The 19,150-nt window shown below is 36.2% G+C and overlaps 1 protein-coding gene across 1 annotated transcript in view; it reads right to left on the bottom strand.

The window, feature by feature from the left end:
* Window positions 1-1,422: 1,422 nt before the first annotated feature.
* Window positions 1,423-19,150, bottom strand: part of LOC101993707 (amine sulfotransferase-like) — a 35,315-nt gene continuing 17,587 nt past the window's right edge. Inside the window, exons 3-7 of the mRNA XM_013355583.1 lie at window positions 16,420-16,628; window positions 12,600-12,726; window positions 10,111-10,205; window positions 3,511-3,697; window positions 1,423-1,958 (exon numbers count right to left, since the gene is read on the bottom strand). Coding sequence (XP_013211037.1) covers window positions 1,840-1,958; window positions 3,511-3,697; window positions 10,111-10,205; window positions 12,600-12,726; window positions 16,420-16,628 — 737 coding nt within the window. The 3' untranslated portion in view covers window positions 1,423-1,839. The remainder of the gene's footprint in view (window positions 1,959-3,510; window positions 3,698-10,110; window positions 10,206-12,599; window positions 12,727-16,419; window positions 16,629-19,150) is intronic.

Genomic DNA, 19,150 nt, shown 5'->3' with positions numbered 1-19,150 from the left:
AGATGTCCCTAACCCTGAGGGCAAACTCTGTTGGGAGAGGGGACGGCGCCAAAATGAAGGCCAATTTAATTAATCCAGGCCAGTGGGTACAAGAAGACAATTTTAATATAAAAGCACACTCACACACCCAGAGTTCAGCGATCCACTGTAAACCAGAAACAGGAAGGGCTCCAGTCTCGCGTCCCAATTCATTAGTAAAAACATTTGCCCGAGGCTGTCCCGCCCCAAAAGGCGGGGTCTCTCTACATTTTAAGGTTTGTTTTATTTAATGCATGTGAGCATTTTGCTTATATGCATACACATATATCATTTGCATGCTGGTTACTGAGAAGGTCAGAAATTATTGGATACTCTAGAACTGGAGTTAAAGGGTGTTGGTGAGCTAGTATGTGTGTACTGGCTACCAAATCCTGGTGTCCTGCAGGAGCAACTAGTGCTCTTAACTACTGAGCCCTCTCTTCACCTCCTACATCATAGTTTTTAAAATAACATTTTGCTTCAATGTTTTTAGACTCCCAAAGAAAGCGTTTCATAGTGTTATCTTCCCAAGTTCAGGTAAAGACATATTGCCAAATTCTTTACTTTTTTCACTTGTTTTAAACTATTTTTGTAAGTTCTTGGAGAATTTTATATATGTTTTGATCATATTCTCCTTCCACTCCCAATGTTTCCTAGATCCACTCACTCAACATTGTGCCTTTTTTCCTTTCATTAAGGCAGATTCATACTGCCCACTTATTCTTATATGTGAGCCTTCTCCTGGAGTGGTAATTATGACTCTCTTTCACAATTAAATTAGCAAAACTTAATTTACCTTGCCAATAATTAATCATACTTTGTTAATAATTCATACTCTGTAATTTTTATGCACCAGATTTATAGGTGAAGCATGGGCTTATCACACTCCTATATACTTTTCTCCCAGCACAATACTGATTTACAGAGTAAGAATGAGTGGATGGATGGATGGATGGATGGATGGATGGATGGATGGACAAATGGATGGAATGACAGACAGATGATGGATAAATAGTAGAATGGATGTGCAGATGTGGGTGAGCAGACCCTGAAGACTGAGAGTGAGAGAGCTAGCTCCAAGATCTGCCATATGATAGTGTGGGCAAGGGAAAGATAACCCCTTGCTCCTTGCTCCTCACCCATCAATACAGACCCCAGCTGTGACTGGACCATGGATTCAGACACAGTCCTTTGCAGCATCCTGGTCTCAGGTGTCCCCATGAACATGGTTGGTAGTGCAGGTCATTTAAGATGGCATGGACCCAATAGCAGCATGGCCTTGGAACCCACATATGTCTCTAGCTCTGAGCCCAGATCCTGGGCATCCACATTTAACCCAGCATATGTTTAATCTTTGACTTTTATGTCTTTACTAAGATCTGTTATATTAATTTTAAACGCATAAATGTTTTATATGACAACTCTCTTTATTTCACACAAAACATTTGAACAGTCGTATTGATTTTGAAAGCAATCAATTAAAGTTAAGTATAAGATTAAATGAATTTTTAGTGTCTATTTTATGCTAATTTAATTAAAGGTAAAGAAAAAGTGAACTATAGAAGAATCTCTAAAGACTACAAGCCATATTTTATGTTTTATGTTATATCAATTTTGTGAACGATAACAATGCTAAAAGCTACCTTTGAAATCAATGTTATGGCCAGCAAACTAAGCATAAGCTCATAAGCTAATTATTTCATTAAAGAATTGTGCTTTATATTTCATAATTAAATAATAAGAAGAAATTAATTTTAATATTTAAGTATGGTCTTTGGTTAGTACATTTTTATGTGATTAGTTTACATGGTAATTAAAATTCTACTCATTTGTATCCCAGATGAACTTTAAGGGAATGTTTTTCATGTTTCTGTAGAATATTCTATCAAATCTTTCATTCTGATCCACAGTCAAGTGATGTTTCCAGTCTCCAATGGTTCCTAATGGAAGAAGCACAGGATAGCACCTATATAAGTAGCAGTATCGGGGTACAGTTCACCCAACTCACTCTACTCTCTACAGCTCACACTGCACATCACTGAGTTCTCCAGAGGGTTAGGTTGGCTATCTCTCCTCTCATCACAGAAGAAACCTCAGAGCAGCAACATAATAAATAGGTATCACTAGCTACTACCACTGAGTTGTAGCCAATTTTTAAAAAGAAAAGATAAACACCTTAAAGGTTAAAAAAAATAGGAATTTTAAAAGCACATTTTACTATGTGCCAATCATTATACTAGGAAAACACTTAGACTTCAAACACAGTGTATTTCAAACACAGAATTTGAGGTATATGCTGTTTGGTTTTTTTCATTTTTAAACAGAAAAAAAATGAGACCCAGAGGTTTTAGCAAGTCATGTCAAGGTGACATAGAGCTTCACAACAGTTAACTTTGTGATTTTACTGAGTAGGAATTGGAAATGTTCATTACACTAGTTAAAATGAAAATATCCATTTGGTTTTCCTATTTGTCTGAGAGGATGATATATTGTTTATATTTGGAACAGATGGCAAGCTATAATGGGTAAGATATTTACGCTTGCTGAGAAGTGAGATTTGAGAATCCATGTTAAGTGGCAGAAGAGACAAAATAAAAGAGTTCCTGAAAAATATAAAAACCCAGTAGTATTAAAATATAAGCTAATACTCACAGCAATGATAAGTTAAAAGGGTATCAAGAGGGAAATATTCATTCTTATCCATATCTCTGGGCATATAATGAGATCATAACAAGTTTATTGCCTGTTCACTTTATTGAATTCATGTCAGATATAGTTATTAAGACATCACTCTAATTTTTATGATGAAGAAAATCTCACATTTGATGAAGCAGCATTTTAAACTTTGTCTTCAATATAAACAGACAATAAGTTTACTTGTCCAGTATCCTAGAAAAATAGCAAATAAAATTGTTCTTGTCTAGGCAGTGCATCACCATATCTGTAATCGTAATTTCATGCAGGGTGTGCAGTAGAGAAAGGAGGAGGATTATGAAGTTAAGGTAGCCGTGGTTGCTTAGACTACACTGAGAAGCACTCATTCTCTCTGTCTCTGTCTCTCTGTCTCTATCACTTTCTCTTTCTCTCAACCCCTCTCTCTCTCTTTCTCTCAGACACACACACACACACACACACACACACACACACACACACACAACAAAACAAAACCAAAATAAGGCAAGAAATTCCCAAAAAACAATAGCACATGATGAATTAGATCCTAGGACAATACTGCTGACATACTTTAAAACTTGAGTTGTGTGCCTTATAAGGAAAGAAAACAGTATTTACTTACTTAGTGAAATTGTCAGATTTTCAGAATTTTTACTAAAACTACTAGAAACCCTTAAGGTTCTTTCTCAATTGCAATGTTTGATGCTTCCAAACATCATTATCACCTGGAGAAATACTTTTAAAACACATATTATTTCTTCAAAGTACTCCAGGAGAACTCAACAATTTCTTTTGCTACTACAGACCAGTAAATTTCACCTTTGCGGAGAAATGTTCCCTGATCATTTCTTGTCCCAATGTCCTTTCTTATTACATCTTCATAATTTGCTCGCGGGTCAGATTTCATGTTCTGAAATGTAGCTTGCCTCACAACAGCATCCATATCTTCTTCACTCAGTTCTTTCTCCAGAAAACTGCAGATTTTAAGCACTGAGCCCCTGAGGTCCTGAATAAGTCATGGTTTGAGAAGTCACTAACCTTATAATAGAGGTGTGAGTTACAGCCCAGTGTGTAACATGAACAGCTATGATTTACTTTTGGAAGGCAAAGCTTGTTCAACACATAAAAACATCATAGAAACAGGTGGAGAAAAAATGGAATTATTATTTATTGTCATTGATCCAGAATAAACCATTAATAAAACACAGCTCTTTTGAGACTTTGTAGCCTAAGCTGGTCTGGAATTCAGTATGTAGTCTACGCTGCTCTCAAAGTTAAGATTGTCTTTCTTTCATAACATCCCATAATGGCTGGTATTAGAGGTAGGAGCTACTGCACCCATCTCAATATCTTTGTTAAATAAAAACATGAAAAATGAGAAGAACTCAAGTGCATCCATGCAAAACAACTGTGAATTCAATACTTTTGGCTAGAAAGACAGTTGGTTGAGAATATGATCATTTTTATCTGATGTCTGCAATCCATCAGATGTTACTACTTCCATTTAACATATTACTGGGAAATAATAGGCAGATAATTTAGTCAACAAGAGAAACATAGCACCTAAATTAAAGGCAAAGAAGTAAAACGTTCTCTGTAAAATGAACAGCAGTATGATCTCATAGGTAACACAAAAATGAGGGAAAAGCAAAGAATCTGCTAGAACAGTGAGATTTTACAAAGCTGTAAGTTATAAAATCAAAATCAACACACAAATATTAGTTATACTTATAAATACTAGTGATGAGTAACAGTAAAGTAAGATTAAAATACATGAACTTTAAAAGGTAGAATTAAAAAACTTAGGAATAAATGTAGAAAAGGTTAGAGACAGGTCCACTGAAACAACAAAACATCGATGAAAGAAAAAGAAAACAGAAACAAACAGAACAGCGTACACTGATGAATTGGAAAATAGTTGTTATTTATTTATTTGTTTTTTCTGAGACAGGATTTCTCTGAAGTATTGGAGCCAGTCCTGGATCTCGCTCTGTAGACCAGGCTGGCCTTGAACTCACAGAGATATGTTTGCCTCTGCCTCCTGAGTACTGGGAATAAAGTGTGTGCCACCATCGGGAAACCGAGGACAGTTATTTTAAAGATGCTATAGAACCAATCCACAAATTCTATGCAGTCTGTAATAAAATTGCTGTGGTTTTTATTTTCATTTTTGCAAAAAGAAAAAAGAAAAGAAAAGAGGAAAAGAAAATATATTCAAAATTTATATGAAATTTTGACACCTCATAAAGCTACTTTTCTCTTAACATGTGTGCTTCAATGATTGTAGTTGGCTCATCAGGATTGGCAGCAAACCCCTTTACCTACTCAACCATCTCTACCCACAAAGAAGTATTTTAATGTCATGGTTATTCTAACAGTGTGGTTATGACGTGAATATAGAAATCAACCAATAGGAGAGAATAGACTTTCCAGGAAATAAACTCTCAATTATAATGGTTAAATGGTTTTTGATATGGCTGTTTAGAACGTTAAATGGGAAACGTCATTTATTCCAATAAATGTTCTAGGGTAAATCAGATGTCTGTAAGCAAAAGAACAAAGCTGAATTCTCACCTTACAATGTATTTCAAACAAATGAAAATTGGCCAAACATAAAAGCAAGGGACTAAACTACAATGCTCTTAGAGAGACTTAAACAGAATGATTTATCACACAGGATTTCACAGTCATATTTTGAATATCCCTCAAAAAGTACAGACAGACAAAAAACATTAAATTAACTCCTATGGAAAAGGGGACAGATTCAATGAAGTGAAAAGTTCACCTATAAGAACGGGAACAGTATTTATGTCATTTATCTGATACAGGATTACCCTCAGAAATTGACAACAACAAAATCAACCTATCTAAAACTTTAAATAAATGATTCTCAAAGGGAGTCTAGAACCATCCATTAAACACAGGAGAAAAATGCTCTATCGTGAGTCATTTGGAAGTGGAAACTGACAAGAAGTGCACACCATTTGTGTCCTATTATGATGACTATTCTTTAACAAATGACAGAAAATCATAAGCGCTGGTGCTGCTGGTAGAAATATAAAGTGGTTCATTTGCAAAGGAAAATGTATAACACTTGCTTAATAATCCAGCTACTCCACTTCTGGCTTTCACTTCTGATTCCAAACAGTTGAAGCCAAAATCTCTGAAAGATTTGTACATCCATATTCACAGCATCAGTATGAGCAACAGGTAAAATGTGGAAACAAGTCAAATTTATATAGATTATGGACCATAAATACCATGGGATGTGCAGACAGAGAGAGGGAATTCTGAAAAATGATCCAATAAGCATTGATGACATTGAGGACATCACAGTAAGTAAAATAAGTCAATAAAGATACAACTACATGTCTCCACTCATGCCAAGTACTAAGCTTGAAGAAATTAATACAGGAAGAACATAGTGTGGTGATTTTCAGGAATGAGAGGAGAAAAAAATAGAAAGTTATGGTTTAAGGATCCTAGGGTTCAGCTTGCCAAAAAGAATTTGTATATTGGAAGTAACAAATGGTTACATAACAAGTCATGATGGTGAAATGGCACATTTCATGTGAAGGATTTTAAAATCATAACTAAGAGTGCAATTGGGGTTAATAAACTGAGTAGGAGTAAAGTAGTTGTTTATGAAAGTTTAGTTTCACCCAGAGAAGTTGCAACATTCTTCATAATGAAGAAGCACTATCCCCAATTCAAGAATAAAAATAATAAATAGGAATGACACATGAATTACCTTTGTAGATGTGAAAATAAATATTGATTAAGAGAAGCTTGAAATCCCTTCCATATTTAATGAAAGCGGAGCTTCCGAGGAGTCTATGCATTAAATACAAAAAAAAAAAGAGATGGGTTTGTTGCTGCATACCAGAAGGTTCAGGGCCCTGCTAAGGTAACTAGAGTGTGTTAGTCTCCATCTTTGTATGTGGCCGTTTGTGGAAGGAACTTAGTGTGTTGTGGTGAATAAAATAATAGGATCCTAATGATAAATGATTTACACAAATGGCTTTGATGCACAATGACTGACAACAAAACGAAGAGCAGAAAGAACATGAAAAATAGAGCAATGCAGCTGAAAGAAAAAGAAAAAAGATAACGGAATTTTGGATGTTACCAATAATGAAGTTCTTGAACATAATTTAAACATAATATTATATTCAAGGAGGTAAAAGACAAAAATTTATACAGCGTCAACCCAATACTATCAATGAGAACAAATTAAAAACAGACTGTCTTTAATTAATAAAAAGTAATCTCAGTGAATAATTTTAGTAGAAACTTCAACTCAAATGAACTCAGCATAGCCGAACTTGGAGCCAGGGGTAGTATCAAACTTAACTCTCAGAATGGTACAGAATAAGAAGAAAAATATATTGTCCCCTGTATGAAGAACTTTGCCTGTCTTAGGTGACTTGGCATACCTTTAATTCTAGGATTCAGGAGACAGAGACAGGTGGATCTCTGTAAGCTCAAGGCTACAACGGTCTAAATAAAGAATTATAGACAAGCTAGGACTACACATTGAGATGCAATCTCCATAAAAGGGATAAATTAACAAAAACAAAATAGGGAGTTTTGTATGCGATACAAGTCATTAGACTCCTGTAATTCTCACATTCTTTGCGCAGGATAGTTTTTCAGCAAAAGAGACATTTCTTAAATCCCCCACTTATCTCTGTTCATAATTCTGAGCCCCATTTTATGAAAGAGCAAACATTTTTCATATAAATCTAGGAACACCTCTCTGATTTCCCCCATACTCAGTCTGCAGTGACTACTACAGTGAGGCACATAATACAGATGCAATTCTTTATTACAGACTTTGGCCAGTTGGAACATACAAAGGAAAAATAAAAACACAAGGGAAGGGAAAATTAAGTCCCAAACATCCTGGAAGGATTTGCCATTAAGGAGACTCTGATGTCTTTTCAGGTAAATTAAAGTATCTAGATTGTTTTGCTTGTTCATGTTTACATTTCACAGGAAAATGCTTCTGGAATAAATAAGCACCGAGTTCAAGAAGCTATTGGGACATGAATCATAATTCTATCATGTATTTAGGGAACTGAAATATGTATGTTATTTTAGAACCCCACCAAATAAATGCATCTCTTCCTAGAAGTAAGCCTCATCAATCCTCCAAACAATGGATGTCTTCATCAATAAGGATGACTATTTGCTATACCTATACTTTAGTCCCATAAATAGGAATCTTTTAACACTGTCTGCATTCTATCCATTGCTCTGTTTTTGGGAAAGGAAAACAGCAACGTTTCTGTATAGTCATGAAGTTCCTAGGGACGCCACTTCTCACCAAACTTATCTGAAATAAACTGGTTTATTGTCTTAGTGGGATAGTCAGTAGAGAAGTAAGCATGAAGCATTAGACAAAAATTACAAAGTTATTTCACAGCAATGGACAAGGAAGGCACCAAAATTATCTTAACATTGGTAGAAACATAATTACTAGAAAATAGTGGTGGTTTTCTCTCTGTTTAAAGTATTAATTTCATTTATAATTATGGGTATGAGGTATGAGAATATTCAGTGGGTAAATCCTCGTCTTTAACTGGTCTACTAACATTTACCACTTTCAGTTTTAAACTCATGATGGCGAATGATATTCCAAAGATACTAATTTTGTTCCATTGCTGTAGTTTTTTATAACTCTTAAAGTCTCCTCACTACTTTGGGATTACAGAAATAATCATTAGCATGACCCACAGATCTTGTGCAGTCCTGACTTCGGTCTCACATACTAGTTTCTTTTCTCTCTGCCCACACCTTCGATGTTCAAGTCCTTTCCTTACTTGGTTCTAAGTACTCTATTGCTTCACATAAAATTCTCTCTTGTATTTTGCTTTTAGTCATTTTCTTTTTGTTAATTCATATGTATTAACTTGTGAATCCCATGTGACTTTTACTTCCAGAGAAGCCATTACCTTTAATTATACCAGAAGCCTTCATATGAATACTAACATTTTATTTGGCATCTTTAATAACTACACTTTCTAGTCTAAAATCTCTAAAAGTTTAAAAATAATACTATGTAGGTGTGTGTGTGTGTGTGTGTGTGTGTGTGTGTGTGTGTATGCAATGTGTTTGCTGCAAGACAGGAACTAGTGCCATGGGTGGAGCTCAGAAGACAAATTTATGGATTTATTTCTGGCCTTCCACCTTTATGAATGTTGTGATGATTTAATTTGGGTTTTCAGGCACACATTGAAAGTCCCTACACTCACTTTGCCATGTAACCAGTCAAGATACACTTATGGATTTTTTAATTTGGGTATTTGCTTTTTGACTATTTGCCTTCCTTGTTAGAGCATGAACTCTATAAAAAGGTAAGTCTTTGTTTACTCTTGTTTTGGAGCCTGTCACACAGAAGCATTCACTTATTTTCCATCAATCAATATGTGAATAAGTACCAGAATGTGATGAACGTTAACTCTTTTTTTTTACACAGCATATTAAGATACTGTTCAATTGTGATCAATCAAAAATTATTCTATAGATTCACCTTAGAGATGCTCCAAGATTATTTTTTAAAGGAGGGAGAAATCAGTCAAATTTTAGTCTATGGCTCTATTTGTTCACATTTTATAGTTGTTACATGCCTCACTGCTGTTTGCTAACCTTTAGTAGTGAGCTGTAGCCTCCCTGAGTATATAGTCAAAGGAAAGGAAATCACCATTCAAAACCTTACTGTTACCTAGTGTTGTTGCTATACATCTTCAACCACAATACATGTACTCGCACTAGTGTCCACCAACAGCTGAAAAACTAAAGACTTTATGATATATGCCATATACCATATATAAAATAAATTATCATTCAGAAGTAAAAAATGAAATGAAATTCTGTCATCTGCAGTAAAATTTATGAAGTTCAGGACATCAGCTTAAGTTAATAAGCCAGACAATGAGACAAATTTTGTGTGCTCTCTTATATGTTGAAACTGAAAAGTCAACCTCAAAGTAGAATTGTGTTTAGGAACTGGGGAGGGTCTGAGGGGTATGAAAGGAATGACAATGCCAGAAGCGTGGCAAGGTAAGATCAATGCACACCCTATTAATTGACAAGAATATAACATCAAATATCACTAATAGATGTAATTAATATGTGATAATAAAGTTTTTTAATTATGAAAGTCATTGGTGGTGTGAAGTTTTGGGGTTGCTTTTGACACAGGTGGTTGCATAAGAAAAGATCACAAAAGATTTTATATAGAGAATAGAATACAGATAATGTCCGGTGAATGAGGAAGAGGCTGGACAATAGGAATCATCTTCAACAAAAAGCCCAGTGAAGAATAAAGTGTGAAGATAATTGGGAGAATATATTTCAACCAAGGGAAGTATGGTATAAAAGGAATCATTTAAAAATACAACTACCTCATCTTACCTTTTTCATATCTTCATAGCTCAGGAACATAATGTTGAAGTCATGTCTGTGTTCATACCAGCCTCTTATGTGGTCAAACCAATTGCTTCCTACCACTGGGAAGAAAAGTGACAAGTGAGAATGCCAAGCTATGTGTCTGTGCCTTTTTTTCTGGTTTGGAATTTTTAGAAATAAAATGGAGGCAATCTTGTCTTCTTTCAATATCCAGGAGGATAACTATATGTTTTTCTTTGGGTTCATCTTCTTATTTAGCTTCTCTAAGATCAAGGATTATAGGCTCAATGTCCTTTTTTTATGGCTAGAATCCTCTTATGAGTGAGTACATACCATATTCGTCTTTTTGTGTCTGGGTTACCTCACTCAGGATAGTGTTTTCTATTTCCATCCATTTGCATGCAAAATTCAAGATGTTATTTTTTTTTTACCGCTGAGTAATACTCTAATGCATACATATTTCACACTTTCTTTATCCATTCTTCTACTGAGGCAAAAATTGAAAACTTGGAGGTGGGGTTAGGGTGGAGGTAAGGGGAGATGGGGAGAAAAAATTGAGAATGGGGGATGGGGAGAGCTTGGGGGAATGGGAGGGTTGGGATGGAGGAAGGGTGGATATGGGAGCAGGGAAGTATATACCTTAATTAAGTTAGCCATTTTGAGGTGGGCAAGAGACTTGACTTTAGAGGGGTTCCCGGGGGTCCAGAGTGATGTCCTCGGCTGGATCCTTGGGCAGCTGAGGAGAAGGAGCCTGAAATGGCCCTATCCTATAGCCATACTGATGAATATCTTGCATATCACCATAGAACCTTCATCTGGTGATGGATGAAACTAGAGACAGAGAACTACATTGGAGCACTGGACTGAGCTCACAAGGTCCAAATGAGAAACAGAAGGAGAAAGAACATGAGCAACAAAGTCAGGACTGTGAGGGGTACACCCACCCACTGAGACGGTGGGGCTGATCTAATGGGAGCTCAGCAAAGCAAGCTGGACTGGGACTGATGGAGCATGTGATCAAACCGGACTCTCTGAACATGTTGGACAAGGAAGGCTGACTGAAAAGCCAAGGACAATGGATCTGGGTTTTGATGGTGCTGCATGGACTGGCTTTGCGTGAGCCTAGTCTGTTTGGATGCTCACCTTCCTAGGCCTGGATGGATGGGGGAGGACCTTGGACTTCCCACAGGGCAGAACCCTGACTGCTCTTTGGACTGAAGAGAGAGGGGAGGAGGATCAGGAGAGGGGAGGGAAATGGGAGGAGGGGAGGAGGTGGATATTTTTAAGTAAAAATAAATAATAATAATAATAATAAAGAAATAAAATGGAGGGCCTGTGTTGGATGTCTATATTCCTATTTAAAATGTTTAGTGGTTTGGGAAAACAATTACCTGACATTCATAGAAACTTGCCTATGTAATGTTACTACAGGAGTAGGAAAGAAGTAATAGAGAAATAAAGGTCCTGAGACTGCAGGTGACTTTAAAACATAGTGTTCCTTCTTCCTACTTCTCCATAGAGGTCACATGTCTCTGTATTTCCTATTGTTCACTATCTGTAGTGATGCAGAATCTGAATATCATCTTATAAGCAAGTGAAATTCTGATTCCACATGTGGTGTGATGTGAAATAATGAAATAATGCTCTTGTACCCTGTAAAGATTTGTCATTTGCATTGGTTTAATAAAAACTGATTGGCCAGTATCCAAGCAGGAAGTATAGGTGGGGTGACCAGACAAAGGGAATTCTGGGAAGAGGAAAGGCAGAGACAGTCATCTTCCAGATGAAGCAAGATGAAAATGCTGCACCCAGAGAGGGTACCAAGTCATGTAATTAAATATATATAAGAATTATGGGTTAACTTAAGTTGTAAGAGCTAGTTAATAATAAGCCTGATCGAATAGGCCAAACAATTTATATATAATTAACATAAGCCTCTGTGTTTCTTTGGGACTGAATGACTGCAGGTCCATGAGGGACAGAAACTTCTATCTACACTGATAAGCCTCTTGCCTTAATTAATACATCTATGTAGTAGGATGAACAATTCCACAGCTGCAGTATAAAGCCATACACAGCCTCAAGTAAAATGTACAACAACCCTCAGCATTTCCTCTGCCAGAATGGATTATTCTACCTTTGCCACTAGTTGGATGGAATTGATAGAATATCTGTAAACCAATATACTTCCTACATGACATACCTTTGTAATCCTGACAATCCTCAAATGTTACATAAAGATATAAAACAAAGTTGATAGTGCATAGAGTTGACATACAATTGTCACTAAAAATGAGTTCTTTGTGTTTTGGTTTTTTTTTTTGTTTTTGTTTTTCTGCTATTGTTTTTCTTGTTTCAGTATTTTTTCCTTGTTCCTTTCAAAAAGAAATGTCTCATTTCATTTCTTTATATTATGTTCTATATGTCTGAGAATTTGGCTTACTGGCACCTGTTGTGTAATTCATTTGAGTATGGGTCAATGAATTAATACTTACCTCTTCCATCTAGGAATGCTTGCATAAATGTTTCCACAGAATTTGAGGCTTCAAGTAAAACAATCAAACTTGAAAAATGAAAGTAGGAGGTCAAAACATCTTTAGGATTTCTGTATATATAAAGAATCTGTAGGAAGAATTATGTAATTATTTCTTTAATCAAATCTTGGATATGCTTATAAGTTTTTAAGTACAATTTTATAATATTCAATTATAACAATAAGCATAATTATTTCTTCTAGTCTTTGAGCTGTGCAAAGTCAAATGGTTTTATTTATATTTTGGTATTACAAAGAGTACTGTAATAAAAAACCTTTCTCTATGGCATTTCATGTTTAAGAATGTGGTTCAAAAAGAGGTCAAGACCATGATGGGTACACCCACTGAAACAGTCTACCTGAGCTAATGGGAGCTCTCAAACTCCAGCTGAACATGGAAGGATCAAACATAGGTCCAAACTAGATCCTCTGAATGTGGGTGAGTGTTGCATGGCTGGGGCAGACTGAGGGAACACTGGCAGTGGCATCAGAATTTATCCTTACTGCTTGTACTGGCTTTTGTGGAAACTATTGTGTTTGGATAGATATATTGCTCAGCCTAGATATAGTAGAAAGGGCCTTAGACCTTCCCCAAAGCAATGTGCCTTACCCTATCTAATGAGTGGGTGGGGGGTTAGTGTGTAGGGGCTATGTGGAGGGAAAGGGAGAAGGGGAGGAAGAAAGGAGAACTTGGATTGATATGTAGAATGAAAATAGATAGCTTGTTTTCTTTTTTAAAAAGAGTAAAAATTAAAATTAAAAAGAATATAGGTCAATTCTCAAAAAGCATATTATTTATAATTTTCACAAATATTGAACATAAATTTGCCTTATGTGATCAAAATATATTATTTAAAATTTTTAATTAAAAACTCAAAAGTAAAATTCATTACCCATGAGGGTCAATTGATGGGTACTATGTAATAGCAAATGAGATAAATCCAAAAACAAAAAATAATAATCACATTAATATAACTAGTAATCTATGATATTCAAATAAAAATGAGCATTTCCTTCATATCTTTCAGAAAAATAATGTAAACATGAATTAAGAGCATAAGTAGGATAAAAATTCACACATAGAAGCAATAATCTGTGTGTGTCTGTCCACATTAGCACCTGGGTATCTAGGACAGGAGGAGGAAATACTTTCATAAGGGAAATAAAGTAAGGGAGTGAGGAAAAGAATAAGAAAGAAAAACCAAAACCCAGAGAATGTATCTCTAGGCTTAAAGCAAGGAAAAAAATCACAAATGTAAATTAATTTAAAAGAAAAATCAGACAAGCCCCACTGACCCCTCCTGCACCAGAAGAAACAGGTGAGTATGAGATATCTTGGCTGGAAAGTCCTGCTCTCTAGGCTCTAAACCCCACACTTCTGTCAATCACAGAACCCCCAGGAATCAGGCAGCAGTTGTCTCTCCCATCAACCATCCCCTGCTGCAGGACACACTGGCTGACCTACACATGAAGGGACAGCAACTCCTGAGCCACAGGCCCAAACTGCACCCAGAGGAAGAGGCCAGAATTGCATCTGGAGGAAGAGTAAACCACCAGAGCTAGAGAACCCACTTGTACCAATTGGAGGAAAAAAAAATAGGTAGACAGCAGTATAAGAATACATACAACAACATAAAGAGCTACATGGCATCACCAGAAATGAGTGGTTCTACAACAACATTCCAACACACAAATGAAGCAGAAGAAAATGACCTTAAATATAACTTAATGAAAATGATGAAGGCCCTTAAGAGGAAATGAAAAAAAAATGGAGTAAAAAGAAAAAAAAACAGTGGAAGAAATCAATAAAACCTTTCAAGAATGCCAGAAAAAAAAACACAATCAAACAAGAGAAGGAAACAGTTCAAATAGAGGCAATAAAGAAAATACAGATTGGGGGAGGATTGAACGGGGGAGGAAAGAGGCAGGGAGAGGAGCAGAGAAAAATGTAGAGCTTGATACAAATGAATAAAAAAACCACAAACTGAGGAAATTCTGGTTGTGGAAAAACAGGGTAAATGAACAGGAACTGTTGATGCAAGCATAACAAATTGAATGAAAGATATGGTAGATAAAATCTCAGGAGTTGAAGATACAATAGAGGAAATTGATTCATCAGTCAAAAAAATATTAAATCCAACAAATTCTTAGTGTGAAACATCCAGGAAATCTGTGACAATATGAAACAACCAAACCTAAAAATAATAGGAATAGAAGGAGAAGAATACCAGCTCAAAGGCATAGAAAATATTCAACAAAATCATACAATACTTTCCCAACCTAGAGAATGAAATGCCTATGAAGGTACAAAGCATACAGAACACCAAATATATTACACCCTCAAAAATATATTCTTGAAATATATTAATTAAAACACTAAACATACAGAATAAGAAAAAGTATACCAAGACTTTCAAAGGAAAAAAAAAACAAGTAACATAAAAAGATAGATTCTAAAGAATTACACAAAACTTCTCAACAAAAATTCTGAAAGCAAGGAGGACCTCGGCAGATGTTATGCAGACAATAAGAGATCATGGATGCCAGCCCAGACTACTATACCCAGCAAACCTCTCAAACATCATAGATAGAGAAAACAAGATATTCCTGACAAAACCAGATTTAAGCAATACTTAGCCACAAGTCCAGCCCTACAGAAAATAACTAGAAGGAAAACTCCAATCAAAGGAAGCTAACTGCACCCACAAAAAATACAGCTAACAGGCAACCTCATACCAGCAAGCCCCAAAGGGAAGCACACAAACACTACCACCACCACCAAAACCAAATAGGACAGTAATTAAAAATCACTGACAGGTGGGGAACCTGCATGGGACTGAACTAGACCCTCTACATGTGGGTGACAGTTATGTGGCTTGATCTGTTGGAGGGGCCCCTGGAGTAGCAACAGGGCCATCCCAGGTGCCTGAAATTGCTTTTTGGACTTCATTCCCTATAATGGGATACCTTACTCAGCCTTGATATCAGGGGAGAGGCTTGCTCTTTCCTCAACTTAGTATTCCAGACCTTGTTGATTTCTGAAGGAAGGCCTTACTCCCTCTGAGAAGTGGATGGGGAATGAGGATGGGATAGGTGGAGGACAGGGAAAGAGGAGAGAGGGGGACCTGGGGCTGTATATAAGGATGAAAAGTAATTTTTAATAAAAATATGAAAAATAGCAAGAAAAATCAATCAGCTTGATAACACTAAAATTAAGAATGTTGCTGATGAAAACATACATGAGAAAAGCAATGAGGATGAGCTAAATTAGATTCATTTCTAGAAGTGATAGAAAGAAAACTGAACAGAAGAATGTAAAAAAATATTGGGTTATTGATAGACTCTTTTTTACAGTCAAACATTATGATGGCCATTAAACATCCAACATTGGCACTCCCATTATGAGGATGAGGATGCAAATTAACATACATTTGAGACACCTTTTCCTAGCTGCCATGTTGATAAACATATAAAAGTCTGATATGTCAAGTTACTAGGGAAACATTAATAAGTCATCTTTTACACATTTCTGCAAAAAATGACAAATCCACTTTCTTCATAATTACTGCACCACCTTTGTAAGTGGAGTACTCTGGTCACTGTGACTCTGCAGCTCTATTCATGGGTGTGTGTTCTAGGGAAGCTGGTGGAAGAGTACCAGGAGACACACTCAAGAATGTTCATAGCAGCTGCATCACAGTGGCAAAACATTGGAATAGACTAAATAGTACTTAGAGAAGGCATTTCATGGGTACAGTAAGTCACTAAGCTCTATGACATACTTTGACTTTTTTGTTCTTGAAAACTTTTGGCACCAGATAATATGGGAGGTGGGTAGAAAAGATACGAGGTGATGGTATTTTGGCAAAGTCCACATTATGAATATTGTACTCAAAGAATGGTGCTCTGTCTACTGTTTGGATGTTTTCAGTGTTGCTCCTGTGTCCCTCAAAATAAATCAGGCTGAGGATCTGTTGTGTCCAGATGGTACCTGTAAGAACAAATAACAATCCTGTTTTCAATCCTGAAGAAGGTTTTAATAATGAATACTAACACTAATGTGTTGAAGTAATAGGAGCGGCGGGGCTGCGTCCCCAGCACCTGGCCACACACATGGCTAGCTTTACCCGAAATAATTATGCGGAAACTCTATTCTTTTAAACACCGCTTGGCCCATTATATCTAGCCTTTTCTCGGCTAACTCTCACACCTGGACTAGCCCATTTCTAATAATGTATGTAGCCCAAGAGCTGGCTTACCAGGAATGATCTTAACCTGCATCTGCCTGGAATGGGAGAATTATGGCTACTCCCTGACTCAGCTTCTTTCTCCCAGCCTTCTGTTCTGTTTACTCCTCCAACCTATGTTTTAACCTATGAGGGCCAAAGCAGTTTCTTTATTGCTTAACCAATGAAATCAACAGATTGATATATGACACTCCCCCATCACTAATGTCATCTAGTTTACAAATAATTTGGAGCTTTTTTTCCTTTAGCACTCGAGGCAGGCTTGGATGTGTCCCTTTTTCAATCCCCATTGTCTGTATCAAATACTCAAGTCAGTAAGTGTGTACTCTATAACTCTCTGTTCCTTTCTCACTTACAAAGATGTGCTGATAATCCAGATGATTCTTGTGGTGTCTGTATGTTCTATGCTATGCTGTTTATGGGCAATTCTGACTCATTTCTGAAATTACTTCATTATTTGCTTATACTTTATAACTGAAAAAACTAATAGAATTAAATATTTCTATTTTCTACTCTTTATCTTTCTTTGTACTCTCAAATACTTCTTGCTATATTCCCAGTAATTGACCATAGCATACATGCAGAAAGAGGAAACCAAAGATTTCAGTGTTATTGACATTTGGTCTCTGGACTATTAGATCAAATCATACAGTGGAATTATTTGGGAAATAAGTGCAAAATTCCAATTGTATTCCCTTTAAGAATTGATCCCATGTGATCAAATACTGTTATGCTTAGGTTTAGCCTTAATTACTAATGACTAACCCAGATAATTCATTGGTGGCAGTGTAGATTTGATGAATCCTTAATTATTTACAGCTATTCCAGATAATTCATTGGTACTAGTTTAGATTCGATTAACTAGCCACTATTCCAAGTGAGGATTGATGGTGCACTAAATAAGCAGAGCCTGAAATTTTGAAAGAGCTGATCACGCCAAAACATCCCAGACTCCAGGGCTTATGGCACTAAATGTGTCAGTATCCTGTGTGGCATAATATAAACATTCATTGCCTATTTCAGTCTTCCTGAGGACTTCTAAAAGCATGCAGTGTGTCTACTGTGACTGAATTATTTAGTTATTATCTATAGTGAACCACTAACTGCCTCACAGGATCCTTCATTCTGTACCACATTAAACATTACAAAGATGGAAGCAAAGTATGATTTGATATGAACAAAGAAATATTTTTGCAAAGCATCTTTATTTACTGAAATCGTCAAATAGAGACATAAAATCTTGGTGTTATTGTACATGGACATTGAGGGTGGGGTGTGGATGTGAAATCTTCACACCTATTGCTTTACTATGTAGTCGATGTTAACCACTACAAAAACTTATACCAAGACTTGTAAGTTTCCCTTCTGCTGAGGTAGAAGGACCTTTACAAAAGGAACTTCAGTTTATTTTCATGTCCAACAGAAAGCAGGAGTTATATGGGAGTGCCTGTGTTTGCTTGTCCTAATTAGCTTCACAAACCTCAATGCTTCCAGGAAGACTCACTGTTTTAAGAAGATTTTTTTGAGAATTTTATGTACATTACAGCTGTCCTAGAAATTTTGTGAGCAGAATTGCATGTTTTTGAAATTTAATCATTGTCTCTACATAATAAAACATGTTCTTTTTGCAGAAATAGTTTTTGATTATCTCAGACCTGTTCAACAGGCTAAGGCATCTTGTTATCATTTACCAACAAGCTGCTGCTGGCTTCATATTTGATTCCCATCCCCCAGCATTTTTCCACAATAAATTACAATATATACATGGCAAGTGTTTTTGCCCATAGAGACTTGAGTTTTATTTATGTTTTTACCATATGTTGTTCTAAATTGTAGGCTGCTATGATTACAGATACTGTTGTCTGATGGGATTTAGGATATTCATGGAGACAAATCATTGGACTTGTATGAGGGGTTATCTAGATTAAATTCATCAAGTTCACTGCAGATGGAAGTTGACAAGGAACCTTCACCTGCCATTGGGAATTTGTCAACATGATGATGTATTCTGGTGCAGCAGTGAGAAAAGAAACTAATATTGTTGAAATGACAGTGAATAGAAAGAATATTTATGCACTTATTAGCAAACCAAAATACTGGGAGGTGATAATGTATTGCTTTAATCCCAAAACATGGGAGACAGAGGCAGGCAGATCTATATGAGTTCAAGGCCAAATTTGTCTACAAGAGCTAGTTCTAGGACAGCCTCCAAAGTGACAGAGAAACCCTGTCTAAACACACACACACACACACACACACACACACA

This window comes from Microtus ochrogaster, unplaced genomic scaffold (genome assembly GCF_000317375.1).
Source record: "Microtus ochrogaster isolate Prairie Vole_2 unplaced genomic scaffold, MicOch1.0 UNK205, whole genome shotgun sequence".
NCBI classification, from domain to species: domain Eukaryota; kingdom Metazoa; phylum Chordata; class Mammalia; order Rodentia; family Cricetidae; genus Microtus; species Microtus ochrogaster.
Note: the sequence above shows the minus strand (reverse complement) of the source record. Positions and strands in the feature narration are given on the sequence as shown.